Source organism: Syzygium oleosum, unplaced genomic scaffold, assembly GCF_021117445.2.
Source record: "Syzygium oleosum isolate NSW1041296 unplaced genomic scaffold, Sole_v2.1 Sole_v2.07, whole genome shotgun sequence".
NCBI lineage: Eukaryota > Viridiplantae > Streptophyta > Magnoliopsida > Myrtales > Myrtaceae > Syzygium > Syzygium oleosum.
This window is the reverse complement of record NW_026607491.1, coordinates 12,225,709-12,242,585: the sequence shown is the minus strand read 5'-3', so window position 1 is coordinate 12,242,585 and position 16,877 is coordinate 12,225,709. Positions and strand designations below refer to the sequence as shown.

At 42.4% G+C, this 16,877-nt stretch overlaps 2 protein-coding genes across 5 annotated transcripts; both read left to right on the top strand.

Annotated features, from left to right (window-relative positions):
- Positions 1 to 381: 381 nt before the first annotated feature.
- LOC115666196 (histone-lysine N-methyltransferase, H3 lysine-9 specific SUVH1-like) lies at positions 382 to 5,177 on the top strand. 4 transcript variants are annotated; one of them, XR_008816957.1, is made up of 4 exons: positions 382 to 646; positions 939 to 3,233; positions 4,226 to 4,369; positions 4,794 to 5,177. XR_008816957.1 is itself a non-coding variant. In XM_030588092.2 (3 exons), the coding sequence occupies exon 2, from the start codon at positions 1,144 to 1,146 to the stop codon at positions 3,193 to 3,195; it is 2,052 nt and encodes a 683-aa protein (XP_030443952.1). In that variant the 5' UTR covers positions 382 to 646; positions 939 to 1,143; the 3' UTR covers positions 3,196 to 3,233; positions 4,800 to 5,177. The 4 variants fall into 4 exon arrangements, 3 of the variants coding, with proteins under 3 accessions (XP_030443952.1, XP_056169123.1, XP_030443899.1); XM_030588092.2 differs by lacking the exon at positions 4,226 to 4,369 and having other exon boundaries at positions 4,800 to 5,177; XM_056313148.1 differs by lacking the exon at positions 4,226 to 4,369.
- A 6,473-nt stretch (positions 5,178 to 11,650) lies between these two features.
- Positions 11,651 to 16,170, top strand: LOC115679088 (cytochrome P450 714A1-like). Its single transcript, XM_030602678.2, has 5 exons — positions 11,651 to 12,111; positions 14,310 to 14,533; positions 14,617 to 14,867; positions 14,947 to 15,316; positions 15,456 to 16,170. Exons 1-5 carry the CDS (start codon positions 11,802 to 11,804, stop codon positions 15,879 to 15,881), a joined length of 1,581 nt encoding a protein of 526 aa, XP_030458538.1. The 5' UTR covers positions 11,651 to 11,801; the 3' UTR covers positions 15,882 to 16,170.
- The last annotated feature ends 707 nt before the right edge of the window (positions 16,171 to 16,877 follow it).

Genomic DNA, 16,877 nt, shown 5'->3' with positions numbered 1-16,877 from the left:
GCTTAGATTTGTCAACATCACGTGCAAAGCTCGTGATTTTAAACTTGTCGACACTTTTATGACGTATCCTGTCGACAACTGCCTCTGGGCCTGACTTACGGCCTTTCTCATATTTTTACCATGTAGGCCGTACTTTATATCTTCTGTTACTTGTGGATGGCCCATTCCCATCAGAGATAATTTTGGGTGTCAACACTAATTATCTTTCGCAATAGCATTCGTTACAAATACGGGGAAATCGAATGTCATTTATTACAAACTTACAAATTCGAAAGTAAGAATAATGCCCTCCTCGGTTCCTTGATGCCCGATCGAGCGAGTTAAGAGGATTCAACCATGCCAATGCTAGTAAGTAGTTACTATATAAACAAAAATGAACGAGCCGTGCATAGCGATAAGCGAGCGAGCGAGCTCAGACATTTTTTTTTATACATTTTGGAGATGAGTCGAACTCGACCGAGCCGCCGCCGCCGCCGCCGCGCGATGGAGTAGCACCGCCGGCAAAAACCCTCGGCAGAATGCGAGTGGACACCGCCAAGGAGTAGCCAGAAAGTCACAGCAAGAAGCTTCTCACTCTCTCTCTCCCTCTCCTTCCTTCCTTCCTCGCTTCCATTTGGTTCATCTCGGGAGCGCGCTGGAGGTGAAGGTACCGCTCGATCCTTTCGTGGTTATCTGCGCAATGTGTTCTTCGAGTGTTGATTGCGGAGCGTGGAGCGAATGCCTTCGATTTTGTGCTCGTTGTTTCGAGCTTCTGAGTTTCCGAGCCGGTGAATTTGGGGGTGGAAGTCGGTTTAGGTCTGTTGATGGAGTTTTTCCAGTTTTCCTGAACCAGCCAAGTTCAGTTTTCGTTCAATCTTCTCGCGGGTCTGTCTAGTTTACCGATGGTTTTTCGAGTTTTTTTTGTTTATTCCTATTTTTGTCTTGGATGATACGTACAGGTTCGCTAGGGATCTCTCGGTTCCGAGGGTTTTGAGGTCGTAGCTGCTTTGTTGTTGGGGAAAGTTCGTAGCTTTTTGCGTAGAAAAGGTGCTCGGGTGGTGAAAAGACGACGGGAAGTGGGTACGGGCACCGGGCATTTTCCCATTGTGTGGCGAGGGAAACGGATTGGCGGTGAGCTTTTTAGGTTTTGGAGGGTTTGAAGAAATGCAGGGAGGTGCGGGTAATCACTCGGTTCCTCAAGCTGCGTCGTTCGATAAGACGAGGGTATTGGATGTGAAGCCTCTACGGGTTCTGAAACCCTGCTTTACCCCTTTCAGTGAAAACCCTCCCCCGTTCTCCGTCCGTCCGGGCGGCCCGGTTCCTCCTGGGACATTTCCGTTTTACCCATTCGGTGTTCCGCCAGAATTTCAGACCTCGCAGGAAAGCGCCGAGAGGCAAGCTCCGGTTGCTCCGACTCCACTCAGGTCATTCAGGACTCCCGGACAAGGGATAAATGTTGAGGCGCCCAGAGAAGACAAGGCTGGTGATAGTCGAAATGGTGACAATTTTGATCTGCGTCCTTCGAGATCTTCTCGAAAGACAGGGAAGAAGAGCAAAGAGTCAGAGTTTTGGGTAGTGGATGGTGAAGGTAATGGTGCACCTAATTATGTGGTTCCTATCAATTCGATCCAACGCGAGGATGGTGACAGTAATGTGGTTGATTACGTGCTGATGACATTTGATGGGATTCGGAGGAGGCTTAGCCAATTAGAAGACTCAAAGGAAGGGCAGACTGGAGGGATCAAGCGTGCTGATCTGAAAGCTGGGAATATGTTGATGAGCAAAGGGTTTAGGACAAATATGAGGAGAAGAATTGGAACCATCCCTGGAGTTGAAGTCGGTGACATATTCTTTTTCCGGATGGAAATGTGTGTCGTGGGACTACATGCTCCATCGATGGCTGGGATTGATTACTTGAATGTAAAAGGTGATCATCAAGAAGAATCAGTAGCATTAAGCATTGTTTCCTCTGGGTCCTACGAAGATGATGTAGGCGATAAGGATGTTTTGATTTATAGTGGGCAGGGTGGGGTATCTGCCAAGAAAGATAAGGAAGCTTCTGATCAGAAGCTTGAGCGGGGTAATCTTGCTCTTGAGAGAAGTTTGCGTCGTGCCAACGAGGTTAGAGTCATTCGCGGCATGAAAGACGTTACAAGTCCCAATGGCAAGGTGTATCTATATGATGGGCTTTACAGAGTACAAGAGTCGTGGATGGACAAGGGTAAATCTGGTGCTAGCATTTTCAAATACAAGTTGATGAGGATTCCTGGGCAACCAGATGCATTTGCTGTTTGGAAATCGATTGAAAGGTGCAAGGAAGTTATCTCTACTCGCCCCGGACTGATACTTTCTGATTTGACTTCTGGGTCTGAGCAAGTGCCCGTTTCACTTGTGAATGAAGTTGACAGTGAGAGAGGACCTGCTTATTTTAATTACTTCTATGACCTAAGATACTTCAAACCTTACAACTTATCCGATACTTCTCATGGCTGCGACTGCAGCGATGCATGTAAACCGGGTGATCTCAACTGCTCCTGCATTCAGAAAAATGGGGGTGATTTTCCTTATACCGGAACTGGGGTTCTCGTGAGTCGGAAGCCACTTATACATGAATGTGGTCCATCTTGCCGATGCTCTCCGAACTGCAAAAACCGAGTCTCGCAAAGTGGTCTGAAACTTCACTTAGAGGTGTTCAAGACGAAAGATCGGGGTTGGGGCCTTCGATCTTGGGATCCTATTCGAGCCGGTAGTTTTATATGTCACTATGCAGGTGATGTCATAGACGGAACTAGACTGAAGCATAAATTAGAGCAAGGTGAAAGTGATGAACATGTTTTTGACACAAGCCGTGTTTATGAGTCATTCAAGTGGAATTATGAATCTGGATTGTTGGCAGAAGAATGTTCAGATGACTCTTCAGAGGAGTACAGTATTCCGCACCCTTTGATTATTACTGCTAAGAACTTTGGAAATGTGGCCCGATTTATGAACCATAGTTGCAATCCAAGTGTCTTCTGGCAACCAGTCTTTTGTCAGCATAATAAAGAGTGCTATATGCGTATTGCCTTTTACGCAAAAAGGCACATTCCTCCAATGACAGAGTTAACTTATGACTATGGGTTTCTGCCTGATGATCGTGATATTTACATCACAAGGTATAGGAAGAAGAAATGCTTGTGTGGAACTTCAAAGTGCCGGGGTTATTTTGGCTTGTAGTGGAGAAGCATAGGGGTGGCAAATCATGGACTTAGAAGGTTAGGAAATTCTGCTTGCCTATCTGTTTCCTAAGTCCTGCTATTTTATACCCACAGCATGTTCAACTCTTAGTTTCTTATGTCATTTTTTTCGTACTCATTACGTGCCATTGGAAGTTGGAACATCTCCTCAATATCTTTTTGGATTTTAAGGGAGTAAATCCTCCAACCAATGTCTGGCTTTCTTACTCGACTAGATTTTAGTCACTTTCAAATCGCTTTCTTGCTGTATCTATTTTGGACATGTAAAAACAAGTGGCCAGAGTTGTCTAAAATGATGCTTAGATATATCTTTCATTTACTGTTTCAGTTGTCCATGGCTGATAAGTTGGCGCTGTTTTTGTGAGCACAAGTTGAACACTTAACGTGGACCACTATCTCCATTAATAGTTATTAAAATCACATAATGGGTTTACAGTTAGTCTGAATCTTTTTGTTATTCATATGAGACTAACACTTGGCTGTGGCCTTCAAGTTCTTTCTCCTGTAGTATCTCAGTAGTTTTGACTTTGACAAACTGGCAAATCTGTTATGATGGTGTCTTCATCCGGTATATCGTGGCACAGTATTTGTTTTGGCTTGTAAGACAGTTGAGATTGACTATTTATGTGTGTCGATTTTAGTTGAGAGAGCTGAACGCATGTGGACCAAGATTCGTCAGGATAAGGAGTTCTAGATGTGGTGCATCATGACTCACAAGCACTGAACATAAATTTAAATAGAACTGTCTGAAGATGGGATTAATTTCATAATCTGTGGTATAAACAATCCCCCTTACCAAAAAAAAACAATCCATGGTGTATCTATGCTCGTCTAAGCTGAAATTTATTCATTTGCAATGAGGGGCACTCAGCAGAAGTAGGAAGGAAGATGGATATTGCACGGTAGCTGTTGGCTTTAATGCTTTCAATGTAATCGGGAGACGTTATGGTTTGACACTTTCACAGTAGATGGAAAGATAGATGCTGATGGAGCTTTGCCCATCAGTGAAGGATCGGTTACGTGGGAGGTGAGATTGCTGGGATTTGCGGATGCTGTTGGCATGGGAAGGTGGAATCTCACAAATGTTAGTTGGTCCAGATAGAGGGGCCCAATAGCAAATTAAACATAATGCTTTCTATCTTGGAGAAAAATACGTGGAGGCAAGTAATACTCAGCAACCTGTAGACATTTACCATGATTATTCCCTGATCATCTGCTGAGAGTTCCTATTAGAGATATGATGACTGGCCTTGTAATTCTAGTCAGATGATAAACAAGAACGTCCAAAATCAGATTTCTTTCATCATTTTCGATGATGAATTGCCTTAGGGTTGGCCAAAAATAATGGGGCAGAGGCACTGCCTTCTATAAAGCTATCAGAAAGCTATTTTTGCTGCTTGGTCTTTTCCTTTTGCATTCTTTACTCAATAAAGTCCACCACTGTGCAATCTGAGAGTGTAAACTTGGTTTGATTTTACTTGCTTCATAACTCCAAAATTCTTCATGCTTCACTTTATATGGCATATAATTTCCTGTGACCAATACACCATCTTCCATGCTGAAAAAAATTGCAAATAGCTGCAGGGTTCTCCTTCTGGTGCGCGACCTTGGAAAGCCTGCATGTTTTGATGAAGCTTTACTGGGTAAGGCAAGCTGTTGTGGTCATCTAAATGTAAGGCCAGGTCAGATGTGGAAGCAGCTTAAATGCCTGGTCTGTTGCTCTTTCCAGCTTTGTGGATATTAGTAAATAAGTAGATCCAGTATATTAGTGGGACTTGATTAGTTGGCACCTTCAGTTTTAGGATCATCAATGTACATTTGCTCATCAAATTTCCTTTTCCTTCCTTTTTAGGTAGCACATTCGCGATATGTCAAATTAGTTTACTTGCTTTCACTTTGATCTTCATTATGGTTGGATTAGAAGCTTCCTCAGATTAATCCAGGGGTTATGTATTAGTCTCACCCTTTTGAATGGTTCTTGATAATGTTCCAAGAAAGCTAAACACTATACCAATTCCATCATGGCATAGCGTGCCTATCTGTGACGTCCCATCCAGAGCGACAAGTTACTGAGACACCTCCAGCGAGCCAAGTAGGCGAAAGCTTAAAAGATACCAAGCTATGGTGATGAGAGCTTGCAATTCGCAAATCCATCATGCTCATGAAATATCGCCTTATTCGAACCATCCCAATATCTTCGACTGCACTATGGTATTTGGAGAAAAGTGGCTGGCTAATATATCAAACCAATCACTCTCCCATTGGCAAGTCTACCTACAGAGAACGTGGTTGGGGATTTCTGTATGAAACACGTTGCTCTGCTTTAGAAAAGGAACAGAGAGAACGAGTTTGGTCAGGAAGCAAAAACTAAAAGAAGGTATTCACCGAGTGAATGATGGCCAACTTAACTGAGGAAGCAAACTTAAAACACTTCGAGTCACATCAAACTTTTTAGTTTGCTGCCCCGAGCGAGAGCATCAAGATGAACAACACACGTGATAAATTCGAGGACCAATGATTGTGCCCTGAAAAGAGATGGAGAAATTATTGGCACCAACTCGCAATTGTCCCATTTCGAGTCCGACCCTCAAATGCATGAAGAGCTGCCACGCAACCCCTCTCTAAGTCCCCAGCTTTCATGCTTTCCATTGACTTTTGAATCCCCCCCACCATGAAAATTCTCATTGCTCATAAGAAATATGGTGATCGAAAGCAAGGATCAACACCCAATAGTTATAATCGTAGTTCTTCAATCGTGGCTAGATCCAATTGAATCAAACCTGAGACTATAAAACGGGGACCCAAAAGCATTTCTCTGTCTAAGTGGTGTGCCCTATACTTCTTTATTCCTTTTGCGCGTGTGCGATACTTGTGTTCCATTTGATGTCTCCGCACTCTACTCAATAATTTCGCAATTGGTCCTACTCTTGAACATTTTCAAGCGCATATTATGTAATATTTACGTCATTTGACATATCGACTTCGTTCACCGAATTGATAAATCGTAATTGTTCTGACATTATACATGTCAACTGTTACTCGATTGGTGGTAACTCGTGCCAATATGTCAAGAGGACGTATAATGAAGAAGCTACAGTGTGTATCTTTTAGATGATCCCTCGGTCCAACAAGAAGCTTATAGGAAGATGATTAATCATTGACGATGCATATGCAAAAGCAAGGGAAAATTACCAAAAAAGTCCTAAACTTTTTGCAGTTGTGCCAATTCAATCCTAAACCTTTTTTTTGCTAATTCAGTCCTAAACCTTTTGCAAACCAGCCAATTCAGTCCTTTTGGCCGGCCGGCGCTGACGTGGCCGCCGGCCGGCTGACGGGCCGCCGACCGGCGTCCACGTGGCAATATTTTAATATTTTTATTATTATTTTCGAATTTTTTTCCTTTTTTCTTTTTTTTTTCTTTTCCTTCTCCCCCTGGCCTGTCCGGCCAGGGGGGAGGCTCGCCGGCGAGGGCCCAGCTCCGGCGAGGCGGAGCTCACCATGGCAGGGCGAGCTCCGCCTCGCCAAATCTGGGCGAGGCGGAGCTCGCCCGGCCAAGGTGAGCTCGCCTCGCCGTAGCCGGGCGAGCTTGCCATGGCCGGGCGAGCTCGCCTGGCCCGGATCTGGCGAGGCGGAGCTCGCCTTGGCCGGGCGAGCTCCGCCCTCGCCCGGATCCGGCAAGGCGAAGCTCGCCATGGTCGGGCGAGGCTCGCCAAATCTAGCGAGCGGAGTTCGCCCGCCATGGCGAGCTCCGCTCGCGAGGCCGGGCGAGGCGGAGCTCGCCCGGCCAAGGCGAGCTCCGCCTCGCCGATCTGGCGAGGCGGAGTTCGCCCCATGGCGAGCTCCGCCTCGCCGGAGCTAGGCGAGGCGGAGCTCGCCTCGCCCGATCCGGGCGAGGAGGAGCTCGCCCGGCTCGGCGAGCGGAGCTCGCCATGGCGTGGCGAGCTCCGCCTCGCCCAGATCTGCGAGGCGGAGCTCGCCTTGCCATGGCGAGCTCCGCCTCGCCGGAGCTGGGCGAGCTCAGCCCAGCGGCGGCGAGGGCCCAGCTCGCCTCGCCGGAGCTGGGCCCTCGCCGGCGAGCCTCCCCCCTGGCCGGACAGGCCAGGGGGGAGAAGGAAAAGAAAAAAGAAAAAAGGAAAAAAAATTCGAAAATAAAAAAAAGTATTAAAATATTACCACGTGGACGCCGGCCGGCGGCCACGTCAGCACCGGCCGGCCAAAAGGACTGAATTGGCTGGTTTGCAAAAGGTTTAGGATTGAATTGGCCAAAAAAAAAGATTTGGACTGAATTGGCACAATTACAAAAGGTTTAGGACTTTTTTGGTAATTTTCCCGCGAACGCAACCCACGTGGCTGTCCTAAGTTTGAAGGAAGGCCAAAAGGGAGGGTCCATCATGTGAATGCTTCTTTTTCCCTTTCTATAGGAATGTGAATGTTATTCATCAGCACACGACAAAGCATAAGAGACCATCTCTCATCTATGTCAAACTTGGGAGTTTGGAAAGAAAGAAAAAGAAAATAAATGATCCCAAATGCATCAAATTGAAATTCACAATTTATCAATTCGGTCGAAACCGAAAACCTTAATTTACGAGAAGGTATTGACACATTCGATGTATGAATAATAATATCATGATTCTTTCGTCACTCGCTTATTGTTTCCCTCCCTAACACATGTAACTAGTTTGAATGAGTTGTCTTTGATCAACAACTCTATGACCAAGGCAATGCGGGCAAAGAAAACAAAGTTCGGTAATCCCCCAAATATAATGGGAATAGAAAAACGAATGGGGCTCTTTGGAAAGTCATGAGGTTTTGGCAATTCCAGCTCCGATGGCCCCCGACAACTGGGGCAACCAGCATGTGATCATCCCTGACATTTGAAGACTCTAATGATTCAAAAGAAAGAGGAGGAGGGAGAGATCAAAACCAGGTGGTCCTTACAGACTTCAACAACAATCGCATCAACTTTAAGATAAGATACAGAAGTATTCTCTTACGCGGGTGTCCTCTTCTGATCAGCCAACACTGTTTGCTCTTCTTGAAGATCTAAACCCTCTTGTTAATTCTCGACCCATCATTATTCATTTCTCCAGGAATCAGGACCACCAATTTCCCCAGCAAATTAAATCGACCCACCTCTCAAAACCCTAAGAAGAAAAGAAAAAAGAAACAGAAACACACATACACATACACAGAGGTGGCTGAGTTCTTGGAGCTGACACTATCGAGAAGAACCCCACATGGACCCAATTTGTCGGCATCAAATCATCGGTGCCATGTGAGAGAGAAGTGATTGTTAAGTTCGTGCTCATCATTCATATTCAATGTACTTCCCTTCACTGGCTTCCAAGCCCGTCTCTGGGTCCCTAGTTATTTCTTCCAACGGGTGGTATCATCCCATTTTCCCTTCTTGACTAGATGCTTTCACTCCTTTTTGTCAAGGGTGAGTCATAGTCAGTCAGTTTTCGCGAATCAGATTAATATTCCTAAGTGAATCCACCTCTTCAATTAAGGGTCAGTTCAAGTTATTCACGTTGGGACCAGGAGAATTCGCCGAAAAATTACTTCCTCGTATCCTAATCCGAGAAGCTGCTCTCGTTAGGAACATATAGGACTTCGACGAAATCTCGTACTTTTTCGGGAGTAAAGTTGCATTACTCCATCAAGCTCTTGAGATGAGATGGATCCTCTTTCGTACGTCGCAAGTATATATATTCATGACGCATCCATAATCATCTTTCCGGGAAGCATAACATCCAAACTCATTCTAACTATTCGAACCAGTCATTTTTCAGGAAGAAATAGCGAGACATGGACTGATGATATCCATGGAAAAGGTATGGACTGGTTTTGTCTATCGAATCAGCATAGCTGAATAAAACCCACCAAGCATTTTCAAATCTAAAAACAACACTTTGCAGAGTGCAAGATTTCACGTGTTGGGGGTGGACTTTATCGAGTGAAGTCATTTTATAGTGCAACTTGTGGGAAGAATGTTTATTAAGGATGCGTTTATTTCATGGAAAACGTAACGTTTTTGGAAAATATTTTCTAAAAAATCATTTTCCAGGAAAATAGTTAATTTTCTTTTGTTTGGTAATATGTGATCGAAAACATTTTCTGGTGTTTGGATTTCATTTGAAAAATAATTTCAATCCCATGATTTTATCTCAGGCAAAAAAATAATTTTCGAATTTTTTAATATTTTTTTAAATTAAAAAGAAAAAGAAAAAAGAAATAAAATATTAAAATATTAAAAAAGTCAAGATAAGCAATTTGGGAAAGTGTTTTCACTTTCTTAGATTATGGAATTTACTTTCCTAATTTTATACATGAATGTTTTCATTGACCGAAAAGTGTTTTTAGTTGACTAATCATTTTCGGCAAACCAAACCGGTGAAAATCTGGAAAACGGATTCCCGGAAAACGCTTTCCCTTAAACAAATGCATCCTAAGTCATTGATCATTGGGCTACCATAACTAGTCGAGGTTGGATCTGTATGATGTTGAAGTTGACAAAAAGAATGGGCCAGAGATTTTTATTTCGTTCCCTCCTTGTCATAAGTGGAAATGTTGCATACGGAACTATATTATAGAAGTTCCATTATTCATGCACCTAACTCTATCCCTAGTTACCTCAGCATCATAATGTGGGGCAACCTCCACTCAACCCCATAAGACTTGCAGATAAAAAGGATCATCCAATATGGTAGCAGAGCAAGTTTTTCTATGCTCTCTCGTCGCTATTGTTATTGTCCCTCCATCTAGGGATGAGCATCATTTTAAGGGACCTAAGAACTTAACTGGTGGAAACATGTAGGTTCTAAGTTTCAAGATATACATGGTAGGTTCCAGAGTTTCAAAAATTGGAGAACCTGTTTTGACAAGTAGGTTTCAAAAAATGGGTAGGTTCCAGGTTCTAGGTGGAACCTGGAACTTTAAACGAGTTTTTTGTGTTTTTTCTTAGTCTATGTCTTCACGTGATCCTACGGTGTTCCATGGTATTGAATGATAAGTATATAATTTGGAATTATTAATTTGAGCTTTCATTTTATGACTTGTTAATGTTTCAAATTCTTCATATGTCTATATATAAGTTATAATCAGTGGATCGTAACAGCAAATGATAGTCATTAAAGATGATGATTCTGTGCAATTGGTCAATTAATAATACAGGTGGGTAGAACCTGGAACCGACCTTGAAACATGTGACAGGATAGGTTTCAGGTTCCAAGGTATATATAGCAGGTTTTAAGTTTCAAAAAATGATAAACATGTTCTCATGGGTAAGTTCTAAGTTTTAGGTAGAACTTATACAGAATCTAGAACCGCTCACCTCTACATCCAACTCTCCGCTTGGTGTTCCACATGTGATCATCGTGCTCATAAAGCATATTCAAAGCCTTGCATGCGAGGAGTGAGCGCTTAAGGATTGTGTTCGATGTAAATATCAGCGAATCCATTGCATGATAGTTCAATTCATGTCACCATGATACGACGGTTGCACGCGCGCGAATGATCACTAGCATTTTCCGGTCTGGTCATTATTATTACATCATTTCAGCATTCGCATCGATGTGAGGAGGACTTGACATCTAATTCAACTGATTTGTGATGGTCCATCTCACAAGGCAGATATTAAGTAAGAAATACCGGGGCAACAAATTTATAGGCATGAAGAGAGAGAGGGAGAGAATGCAATTATAGTATATCCATAGTTATGTTCTACAATATAATAAGAACCCATGATGGAAGCATAATATGGACTAGGGTTTTCAACTACAGGACACGATCTAATCAGAATAAAGTAACGACGAGTTAATTTATTTTTTGGGGTGCCGACAAGTATACAATTTCCGTCGCTCCGAAGATCATAGGGTAACAAAAGTTAAATCAAGATCCAATTTTTTTAAGAAAAGATGCTCTTGATGGAGCACCCAATAAATAGTAATTACTTGTAATCTCTATCTTCCACCTCCAATCTACCAATGAACAACGCCTTAAGGTATTGTAAGACAAATTTGGTCCATTATGTCCAATCATGTCAGCATCTGATGCTTGCTATTATATACACAAACACAACAAGACAAAACAAAGAGGAGAAAAGAAAAGAAAAAAGTATTTGAAGTTGATTACGATTAGTGCATCATGTTATGCGGCTTCTCATTCCAAGATTACTATCAACTCGCCTTTTAGTTGTTCGCATTCGGGTTACAATCATTTAAGGTTTTGCAGTCCCCCTCGTATAATTGAACCATATTATTTCACACACGGACAACGGAAAAATAACATATGTTTTCGCAAATAAAACTGAGACGGCGGCCGTTGCACGTTGATATGGTTGTTACCTAAATCTGACCTCAGCCGTCTCGGTCCACTGGGTAAAAATATCGCAACTTCTTGTATTAAAGATTTATTAGACCGACATATCTGTTATATGAATCTTTCTTTATAAAAACCATCGTTGATTGACTGGCAAGTGGCTCGAGAGAGATCCAAGGTGGTATATATAAGAGTAGGAGACCAAGTTGGTCTTACGAAAACCAGCATTTCTGAGAAAGCATACAAGAAGGAGAGAAGAGAGTCATGGAGGTTTCAGTGTTCACCCTGTTAAAAGTGATTGGTTCACTAGCTGTTGCGGCCATGGTGAGCTATGTGGTTCATCTGTACAGCACGACATGGTTGAACTGTGAGAGGCTGAGGAAGAAGCTGAGAAGGCAAGGCGTGAGAGGGCCAACGCCTTCGTTCTTGTATGGCAACCTCCCTGAGATGCAGAGGATTCAGATGAAGGCCAAAGCGGCCATTAATGAAGGAGCTCTTCCTCATGGAGAATTCATTGCCCATGACTACACTTCCTCTCTCTTCCCATACTTTGAACAGTGGAGGAAAGAATATGGTATGGTAGACTCTCTCTCTCTCTGATTTTCTTCCACATTTTTTCTTCTTGATTTTTTAGTCTTGCTTTAATTTTTTTTCGAAATTAATTGTAGAGTTGATTTGATTTGCTTATGCACATTTGTGCATATAAAACTTAACAGTTTCACTTTTTTTATACGACTTTAATCATCGGTTGGTGCATTATTGTAAGCCTAAAAAGGAATACAGGTGGTCAACTATCGTTAGTGTTAACATGTATGTTAAGAGCTTTTAAATGTTAGGTTCTAATGAAATATGTTCAGAATTTTTCAGGGTTATCTTCTCATTTTTTATTTTTTATTTTTTGTGATGAATGAAATGAGACCAATGTGATAAGGACTTTAGTGTATAATGTGATGAATATCACTATTGCATCTGTCCGTCAATTGTCACCAAAAGCTCCTATCTCCAAAAACATCATAAGTATCTAATAGGAGGAAAACATATATCATCATATGTGCTCAAGGCAATCCGATCAATGTTAAAGTCTAATGAAGTGCTTTTGGTTAACTTTCCTACAAACAATAGTGCTTTTGGTTAACTTTCCTGCGAAGAATTTAGCGATGTCCTAAGAACATCTATAAATGGGGTCAGTATAACTATTTCATCCGTCGTTCGTTCGTCACAAATAGCTTATTACATCTCTAAAAATAGTATAATCAACCGTTTTCAAAGACAAGCTCTAATCCACTATATATCCCTCTAATGTCTTTCTTAATAACCCACTTCTTTAATTTTATAGATGACATATATTGCCAAAAAGTATGGGTGACAAAAAATTAAAATGAGCTCAGTGAGTTCAGCAAAAGAAAAGAAAAGCAAGAAAGCATGAAATAATGATGCACTCAACCTCAACTGAGGGAAAAAGAGGGGGGGTACTTCACTTGTTTCCTGGCTTTTGGATATGGTGAGGATTTATTGCTGCAACATCACAGCTTTTGTCTATCATCAGCTTGTGTCACGAAGAAAACTGTACTAGCAAGTTGTTCTTTAATGATGTTGGAAGTCACCAAATGCCTTCCCCTTTCTGATGCAGGAAAAGTTCACATAATTTGATTACAAAAATAATATTGGTTCACGTATTTTTTTTCTTTTCTATATCTTTATCTTTTCATTTGTTGTTTTTGTGAAAGTGGTGTCTACCGACTTGGGCGGCACATTAAAGTCAACTAAAATTTCCCACATTTATCTTATCGGTTCCTCATAATCCGGGCGGCCAATCAAGGCCTCGTCTAAACAAACATTAATTAGGACGTGGGTTTTGATTGCTGCTTGATTGTGACTAATCACAATGTGTGCAATAAGATCCAATGCAACTGCAATGACATCAACTGTATTAAAAGTAGGCTTTTTCGCATTCCCCCCACAACCCAAAAAAAAAAAGAATTCAAGTTGGCAATTTGCATAAGATTTGTCCTTCATAGTAATATAATAATGTTCCTCTCCCTCACTTTAATGCTGGATGATCTTGACAGTGACTATAGACACATCATCTGCATCAAAGAATAACGTTGTTCCTAAGCTGTGCACCGAAAGACCTATGAATGATTGGGGCCTGTGATAGGATATATTTGATGTCGAATGCAATACCAACAGATTATAATTGCTTGATTGCTACTTATCTTGGTGGGTTTTGATCATGAAAGAGTTCCTTTCGGCTCTTTTACTATTTTCTTATTTCTTTTCCCTTTTTGCCGAGGGCTAATTCCATATACACTATACTCAAGTGTCATTTAAAAAAAAAATAAACTCCACAAAGAGTTCTTTAAGTTTAATACGCAAATTTGAGTACCATTCCCTTTAGTTCTGCTTTCACATCCGGACGAGTCTTGCCTATTTCGTAGCTACTCACGTTTATTCTCCTCAAGCAAAGGATAACATAGACTACAATAGAAAAGGCTGCTAGAAACAAAAGGTGAGAACAAAAGTTCAGTTTTTGTCTTAACAATAGGCATTATTGAGTGAGCTAAAGACAGACGTGGGATGGACCCAAAAGATAAGTTAGCTCCACTTGCTCTATTAAAAAAAATAATAACACTTATTTGGCCCATTCAAACGACCCATGATGCAAGTTCTAACATTATTATAGGGTCAAAGTATCCAAGAAAATGTTAGTGGTAACACTTAGTACATTGATTTTGGCAAGAATTTAATGTGTGTTGAGCCTGGGAAATGCAGGGCTGATGTACACATACTCAAATGGAGCGAGGCAACACTTGTACATCAATCAAGCAGAGCTGGTGAAGGAGATGAACCAGTGTGGGACTTTGCTGGGCAAGCCTTCTTACGTCTCCAAGAGACTCAAACCCATGCTTGGCAATGGCATCATCAGGTCCAATGGCCATTGCTGGACTCAGCAGAGAAAGATCATTGCCCCTGAGTTCTTCATGGAGAAAGTGAAGGTCAATATGACCCTCAAATCTTGACTGGTCTTGGTTAGACCCTCGAGTTGGATGAATATGAGAAATGTGAATTGAATTTGCAGGGGATGGTGGGACTGATGATTGAGTCGGCGCAGACTCTGCTGAGGACATGGGACGGCAGGATTGAAGATGAAGGTGGTCAGATGGCAGAGATCACAGTGGATGAGGACTTGAGGAGCTTATCGGCAGATGTGATCTCAAGGGCTTGCTTTGGAAGCTCCTATGTCAAGGGCAAAGAGGTGTTCTCCAAGCTCAGGAGCCTCCAAAATATCATGTCCAGGCAAAGCTTCCTCTTTGGAAACAACCTTTTCGGGTACGTGCCAACCGACCGACCATTTTGTTACATCTTTCAACACCTTAAACGCCAATTATATGCCAATGTTTTTTCGCAGATTTCTTCCGTCGAAGGATGGGAAGGAAGTGAGGAATCTAGAAAAGGAAATAGAGTCGCTAATATGGAAGGCGATCCAAGAACGCCGAAGTGAATGCTCTGAGAGGACTTCGGGGAAGGATTTAATGCAACTGATCCTGGAAGGGGCGATCAATGATCACAATCTCGACAAGGAATCGTCGAAGCACTTCATTGTCGATAACTGCAAAAACATATACTTCGCCGGCCATGAGACTACAGCAGTCGCTGCGTCCTGGTGCTTGATGCTGCTCGCCCTGCATCCCAAGTGGCAGTCGCAGATACGAGAAGAGGTGGCCCAAGTTTTTGACAACAACACGGTCAATGCTGATGCGCTCCTACAACTGAAGGCGGTAAGCAATGCATTGCGAGTCTGACCATCCAATTTTCTTTTCGTCATAACAAACCGAACTTTTGAGTCACAAAGAAGCTCCTACCCTCGATTTGATTTCATATTCGCGTGCCATCAAACTAATTTCGTTCTATAAACAGGTGACTATGGTCATCCAAGAAACGCTCCGTCTATACCCACCAGCAGCATTCGTCTCCAGGGAGGCACTGGAAGACACGAAAATCGGGAATGTGAACGTCCCGAAAAATGTATGCATATGGACTCTGATCCCGACACTACACCGTGATCCCGAGCTCTGGGGCGCAGACGCCAATGAGTTCAAGCCGCAGAGATTTGCAGATGGCATATCCAAAGCTTGCAAGTATCCCCAAGCATATGTCCCGTTCGGGCTCGGGCCACGGCTGTGCTTGGGCAAGAACTTCGCAATGGTTCAACTGAAGGTCGTCCTCTCACTCATCGTGTCAAGATATAATTTCTCCCTCTCTCCCAAGTACCAGCATTCTCCGACTTATCAAATGATCGTATCGCCCAAACACGGCGTACGCATCACGATTCAGAAGATCTGACCGAGTCCATGCAGCTTATAACTTGCAAAATCAGCTCAAGCATGTTGAGATCTGATTCTTCTTAACGAGTCTCCTAATTCGTCCACTTTAAATCGACTTCCGAGTCGCAAAAGGATCATTGAATCTGCTTTGCAGCCCCGTCCACGCCTATTCTAGCACGTGGCATGATGAATGTAAGAGTTTTAAGCCCGGATATAGTCACCTTCTCGCAAAATGAATGTATGTATCCAAACCCTGATTAGCATAAACTCCTTGAAGAAATGAAGTACTAATGTACTGGTCAATGGCATATACTAGGCTTATTACTTCTGATACTCCTTGATTAGCATAAACTCTTGAATTGGGAGCTTCTTTTTGTGCCACTCATTCTGAATGTTAACAAAATAAATCGCTTCAGATGCAATTCCGATAAATGCTTGCATGATGCAATCTAAATAGTCCTTTAAAGTAGCTCGAAATATTTGATCCGAGGACCATCAAGATCAAGCAAGTTAATCTTCGGATTGCCAGTCCTAGAAATGGACACCACCCCCACAAATTCCCACATTTGCAGAATATACAAATTGTATGTTGTGCAGGAAACAATCTCTTGGAGACTTTTCATAACCAAACATTCATGAAGCTTTCCGCCTTTTACTTTGTAAGTCTTTCTGATAGCGCTCAAAACATTGAAATGATGTTCATATAGCTAGAACGTATGCACACGGCTCGGTCAGCAGTTGATGCTTATTAAGCTGAAGCAATCTCAAAGACTGGTTCACTGCAAACATGTCGAAGCCAATACATGATGCGGTCTGCAGTAGTCTTGTCCAAGAGAAAACATGAAATTGGGCCTAAGAGGGAGAGGCTTGAAGAAGAGGATTTGCCTCAAATCATGAATTTTTCAACAAAAATTAAGGAAACAAAGTTGCTCTGTAATGAAGCCCCTGCAATGGGCTCTTTTTGGTTTTGCTTAGTCATTGAGTAAAGCTTTATTCCGACAAAAAAAAAACTGGC

Bases quoted from the DNA above. Each gene is read 5' to 3' on its own strand.
- LOC115666196 (XM_030588092.2), top strand. From the start codon at position 1,144: ATGCAGGGAGGTGCGGGTAATCACTCGGTTCCTCAAGCTGCGTCGTTC.
- LOC115679088 (XM_030602678.2), top strand. From the start codon at position 11,802: ATGGAGGTTTCAGTGTTCACCCTGTTAAAAGTGATTGGTTCACTAGCT. The intron at 14,534-14,616 runs GTCAATATGACC...TTGAATTTGCAG, and splicing joins TCTTCATGGAGAAAGTGAAG to GGGATGGTGGGACTGATGAT. The intron at 15,317-15,455 runs GTAAGCAATGCA...TTCTATAAACAG, and splicing joins CGCTCCTACAACTGAAGGCG to GTGACTATGGTCATCCAAGA.